The sequence below is a fragment of the Guyanagaster necrorhizus genome, assembly GCF_019112545.1.
Source record: "Guyanagaster necrorhizus MCA 3950 unplaced genomic scaffold BT62scaffold_20, whole genome shotgun sequence".
In the NCBI taxonomy this organism is placed as follows: Eukaryota; Fungi; Basidiomycota; class Agaricomycetes; order Agaricales; family Physalacriaceae; genus Guyanagaster; species Guyanagaster necrorhizus.
In genome coordinates, this window is record NW_025064899.1 from 442,547 (window position 1) to 448,605 (window position 6,059).

Consider the following 6,059-nt stretch of genomic DNA (forward strand, 5'->3'; position numbering starts at 1 on the left):
TCCCTACAATGACAGAGAGTCAGTTACTTTGCCTGTCTAGAAGAGTGACGCCCGTGCGGCTTTGAAGCAACCCACCTACAACTGTCCTAAGCGAAGCCGCTCGGATGATGCATTGCCGTACCGTGGCGGAGATGAAGAGGTGACAGTGGGCAATAGCTCTTTAAATTCTGTACTGACTAGTGAGAGGCAAACAAGAAATAAAATATAAAGGATTCCGCGCATTCGAAGCCATCGTTGTCACAGAACCACCCGACAAGGTACCTGGACGCTCTGTGAAAGACAGAGATATCCAAATTGAGGTCCGCTCGCTGACCGTGTACCGGAAAGCCATCAATCGTACGGAGACCGTCGAGCTCTCGTGGCTCTAATCATGCCTGGCCACACCGGTTCCGAAAGAGAATGAAAGGTAGGCTGATACACAGAGTGCCAGGCTAGCCCAGAGCAAAGCTCAGTTTTTGGCTTTGAAAGTAACCACTTCAATTTGTTTTAGAAAGTCACAGCAATCATGGTATTGGAACGGTGGGTTTAGTTAGAGAAAACTGAATGCATGCACATCAGGCTTTCAGGATGGAGGGTTCATAGATTGTTGTGCATGCAGATGCCAAGATGGAAAGATAGACCAGTGACCAAGAGTCTTTATATGTGCATGTGCCAGAGTATCAGTAGAAAAAATAAGATTAGAATGAAAAATGAATAACACAGTAGCTTACTCAGTAGTTGCTTATCCTTGAAATGTGAGAATTTCACCTGAAAATTCTTAGTGAGAGCTGCACATTAATGAGATGATTATTTACATTATTGCTGGATAATTTGATGACAGAGTAGATCTGTGGGTGGTTGTCAGTGCAGCAAGAGAAAAGGACAGGCTGAAGCTGATGTCTTTTAACCTCTGGCTTTTCTTTCTCCTGCTCATGGTGAGCTTCTTCAGTGGGGGTCTTATTGGATTTAGCTTCAGAACTCCACTGGGGGGCAGGCATGAAGGAGAAAAAGAAGGACATGATGGTGATAGTGGAATCAGGAGAATTTGCAATAAACAACTTGACTTTATCCTGCTCACTAACAATGTGCTGATTTACACCATCACATTTCTCTGTTCCAGATATTCTGTGAGTCCATCAGGTGAGGCTTTTTTTGCTCTATTCCTGGATGCTGAGTGTCAATACTGAATTTTTCAGATATGTAAACAATTCATTGCACTGACAAGACTACCAATCATATGGATCAATGCCCATGAACTTCATATTCTGTCAAATGACTATCCTTTTCTGCTTGATAATAGATATTGAATAGCACATGCCATATGTATACTGACTCACATCACAATGGCTTGCTGACCTTTCTTATCATCTAAAACTGAGATGATGCTCACTGGATTGCCTGTATTAGAGATCAAATTCATACCAGGATGAGGACACAACATATCCTTATGGTTGTTGACCACATCCAAGGGGATACAGTTAGTCCTAATGATCTGAAACATCATGCAGGCATACAAGTGCTCAAAATGGATCTCATGTTGGAAAGATATTGGATTCATGAATGTGAAGATTAATGGTAGCCCAGAGTCTGAAGCTATTGTTACAGTTGTATTGTGAGCAACCTGTTAATCTGGTAAACAAGCACTGATTTCTATAGATCATAGAAAATTGTGCTCCTGCACTTGAATGATAGTAGATAATTGCATGAAATCTACTCCATCAAGATCAACCTCTGCCTCATCACTCTTGTCAGTGATATCCTAGCATTAATCCATCACTGCTCTATCATGCTCTTCTACAACTTGAAGGTTGATGAGCAAACATACTTTGACATGCTGTTTGACCACTGCATTCAAATCATCTTAACTCCATCCACTATCCTCATAGTGTGTGCCAACTCTATCACTTGTTATTCTCTCACATCTTCCACTTGTCTCTGCACACACTCCTTTGGCTGGGTCAATGGTGCCAGCACAATCTCTGCATCCATTCTCATAACCTCTGACTGAATTTCCTCCGGCTCTATACCCTCTCCTCCTTTCCACCAATGCTCATCAGCAAGATATCTTACAATCATAGCTTGATCTAATATCCAAACATGTTTCTCAGCAAATGGGATATCACAGTTTGAATATGCCTCTCTGAGCATGTCTTCATTTTTAATTGAGAGAACTGTTGTGAGACCTTTATGGCTGTCTTTTCTAGTCTGCTTAATAATCCAAAGGATGTCCACATTCACAAGATCTGCCTGAATACCCTTGATATAGAATACAAGACTGGTATGCTCCAGTTATACACCAGTTATATCAATATCCAGTATTTACATATATTTGTTCTTACTATATAAGATACTATGACACCAGAGACAATGTCTTTGACAGATAAGGCAAATTCAATTTTTATTATTGCTATTTTACCAAAAAGTGACTTTTGTGTTATTTTTAAAAATCAGAAATCAACTATCTTAATTGGGATTATCAAAATCCATTGACTCTGTGGAAGCCTTTCCAATGTGCTGATACAAATGTGTATGAACAATCAATGATTGAAGTTGTTCATTTTTCATTGAACATCTTATTTAAGATGGTAATCAGGTGGAAATTATTTTACAGACACTTGAGGCAGTATCAGCCTTATTCTCTAAGCACTGACAGAGAAGTAGTTGCTAAAGGAATACCATGTATAAAAAGTGAGTATTACAAGCATGATTACTATGTAACATTAATTAATAGATACATACAACACATACATATAGTACAAGTCTCCAATAAAAGACTGAACAATCCTGAACAAATGTGAAAAAGAATTTCAGCTTGAAGGGCTGACACAGATGCTGACTTTGCTAGTATCTATGGAACATGTGTAATTGGTTCTGTGACAGTTAGAAGTCTATTTCTATTTTGAAATGATAGCTTGATGGTGAATTTCAAATATGATAACAAAGCAGATCATTGAGCTTTGATAATGAGCTTAGTCAGGCTATTGCCTAAATAGATGAGGAATGATATTAAGGGTCCTTTGTGCTTAATGTTGATGAGTTTGATTGTTTACATTCCATCCATTTTCTGTACACTTACAGAATTGCATCACAGGCTCTCTGTGTGTGTGGTTTCCAGGGTACTTCTGCCATGATTGAGGCTCCAATTTTGTCCTTTCTTTTGTACCATTCCTACCAAAGGAATTGAGACAACAATACCTGGTTTTCAGGTCAGTTACTCCTTCATTTCAGATGATTATATGTCTCACTTCTGGAATGCAGAATAGCATACCTTGAGAAACTCAGTGAGCTTCATATGGTGTAATTCCCTGTAAATTGATACCCTTTCACATAATGAGCTTCTCCAACTCACCATAGATCATTTTAGATTGTATATCTGTATATTGGACTAATACAAACCACCATATCTTCAAATCTTCTGCATGTGCTCCATGACAATGGACTGAGAGACAAGAACTCAGTTCTGCTGCTTGAGGAACCTACATTCCGTCGCAGCGTGGTTGGCGCTCCACTCCATAGGCTTAATTCAAGCACCTGCGATCCCTTTTTATGTTCAAAAGATAAGTTCTTTTCGATACCACCTAGGAGTCAGGTCGGTTGATACGTGCCGTGCATGCCTGTTTCGGCACGGCGTTCATGCCCTGTAGTTATATTGATGACCTTGGATCCTCATTATGCGAAGAAACTGACGTATGCATTGGCAAAGCCCATATAAACGACGCGCTGCAGAGTTTAGATGCTGGGCGTCACGAGTATATTCCCTGTGCAGACATACTGGTGCAACGTTAATACGGGCTCGTAGCATCCGCCGAATTAGCCAAAACCTTCATGTTTTCAACCTGCCTCTGGTCTTGCGATAGTCGGGATAACAACATTGAACGAGTCGCTCAGGTTCAAAGATGTCTTACAGTCCCACGCATTGATAATATAAGGGAAATATCATCCACAGCGGGTAACGCCATAGGCCAGATATTTACCGCTCATTTTCAACCTCAATCATATTGGCGGCATAGAAGAATTCGTGAAAAAAGGCTGCTTCGAATCGTTGCTCTGAACGAATGGGTACCTAAGACTAACCAGCCGCTATATGGTAAATGCTCTGATTAATGTTCTATTTAAGAAACGAATGAGGGACCGGGACAACTCATGAAAAATCTTCTGAAAACGTCCAAGTGACGCCATTCGAAATTTGTGTACTTCATCCCAAATGGATCTCTCAGGAGTATCAAAGCAATGACTGGGCCGTACCATATTTTCCGTGGCTCAAGAGAACTGGTAAGGCTGGCAATCATGTAATTCGCAGAAATGCCTAGCTGCGTTCCGTTCTTGTGGTACCAAAGCTCAAAAGGCGGGTCGTCCCCTCGTGCAGCAACCCTTCGACAGGCGAGCTTATCCCGAGGAAAGAAGTCATCCAGCTGCGGTATACAGTCCAGTATCTCGACGTCGGTCACCTGTCGGGATAGGAACGTGAGAGGAACTTCTATAGGATCAGAACCTAAGGCCTTTATTTTCAGTTTGAAAATACGAGGAACGAGGTGAAGACGCACGGTCTTGGCGAAATATGAGACCTCCAATACTGTTGCTCCATAGATACCGAGATCCTATTTCCGGGTCGGGTCTTGGAAAATAATCGAGAATTCCGTGTTGTAGATGTGGGGCTTCGATGAAATGGCTTTCATAGTACTGGACTCACGATTTTCGGTTCTTCGTTTGTAGGAAAATATTCGATGCCACGTACCACTTCTATGCATCTTGGAAGGCACCAGAATTCTCCACACTCACATATAGCGATGGGTTGCAAGGCGCGCAAGGCGACGTCCATTGATCCGCAGCCGTGGCAGAGGGATATCATAGACATAATTTCGTGATATACAGTAGTCTCGTGGTAGAGTCGATAAGGTGTGAATGATAGTGTCCGTAATGTTAAGACTCGAAAAAGGCGGTTTGAGTGCGGGATCGCCCATACGCGTTGTAGTAGACCGTTTAGATTTGAGAATCAACGTGGGACCCTGAATTTATATAGGCCAGTGAAAAGCGGTGCGACTCGATCAGAGTAACAACAAACTCAACACAATGTCTTGAAGGAGAAATAGGTGTGTATGCGAAATCTTGAACTCCCTTTTTTAATCGCCTTTAATTCCCACCCGAAAAATTCTTCTGACAAGCACTGAATCGGGGCTTCATATAGTGTACCGTGGCAGAGCATATCACGTAATCAAATGCATATGCAAATGTCATTTCATTCCACCTCAGCGTTTCGCTTGTATCATTACTGTTCCGAAGCCTGGGTGGCGAGTCAGGCGGCAGGTGCATTGGATACCATACTCTTGCCTATGACTCGACTTGAAATCCGAAGTCATTTCGGAGCCGTTTGCTCTGACTCCATCGGTGTTCAAACTAGCCGTTAATTTGTCGACAGAGTAGTTGCTGCACTCGACTTTGCCGTTAAGCTGAGATAAGCTGAGTAGTCATCCACTAATTTGGTAGTAGATTAATACCTTTCAGCAGGCTAATGCTCATGCTGTGTTGCCATGACGTATTATATCTATGGATCTGCACCATACTCATATACAGGTATGACTGTCAACTATATGGATTGTATGCAGATACAGATATCCCATACTTGCAAATGTACAGAAGAAATATAGGAGCTATACAGTCCAGTATGGTGATAATTATGCCTGTATTATGGGTATATGACTGTACCTTTTTCAAGAGCCTGCAAAACTGATCCAGACACATTTGTGAGATATGAGACCAGAAAAAACAGCAAACCAAAGACTTGCATAGAAGGCAAAGGCATTAGAGGATGAAGTGAGAAGAATCCTGCATGTCTCTCCACTTCAGAGGGGAAGTCAGGGGGGCATTTTGGTGAGATACCTTTGCACTACAGTGATGGGCTCCTATATCTATCAGACCTATGTCAAACTAGGAAAGGATTAGCCATGAACAGAAGGCAAGAATAAGAGGGCAATGCCACAGTAAATTTCTTGACTCAAACTTCTGCTGTGTGGAGTGAAATGGCTAGTGATATATTGCATATTGACTAAGGAGATCATTTCAGAAGAGATAATCATAATCTG

At 41.6% G+C, this 6,059-nt stretch overlaps 2 protein-coding genes across 2 annotated transcripts; both read right to left on the reverse strand.

The window, feature by feature from the left end:
* Positions 1–554: 554 nt before the first annotated feature.
* BT62DRAFT_921582 (uncharacterized protein) lies at positions 555–2,127 on the reverse strand (the record flags this gene model as incomplete). Its single annotated transcript, XM_043184319.1, has 9 exons — positions 555–634; positions 711–747; positions 795–827; positions 888–1,104; positions 1,317–1,377; positions 1,402–1,471; positions 1,661–1,738; positions 1,805–1,824; positions 1,923–2,127. 9 exons carry the CDS (start codon positions 2,125–2,127, stop codon positions 555–557), a joined length of 801 nt encoding a protein of 266 aa, XP_043037431.1.
* Positions 2,128–4,091: 1,964 nt separating this feature from the next.
* BT62DRAFT_1008613 (uncharacterized protein) lies at positions 4,092–4,940 on the reverse strand (the record flags this gene model as incomplete). Its single annotated transcript, XM_043177462.1, has 3 exons — positions 4,092–4,471; positions 4,524–4,594; positions 4,759–4,940. The coding sequence occupies 3 exons, from the start codon at positions 4,938–4,940 to the stop codon at positions 4,092–4,094; spliced, it is 633 nt and encodes a 210-aa protein (XP_043037432.1).
* Between the last annotated feature and the right edge of the window lie 1,119 nt (positions 4,941–6,059).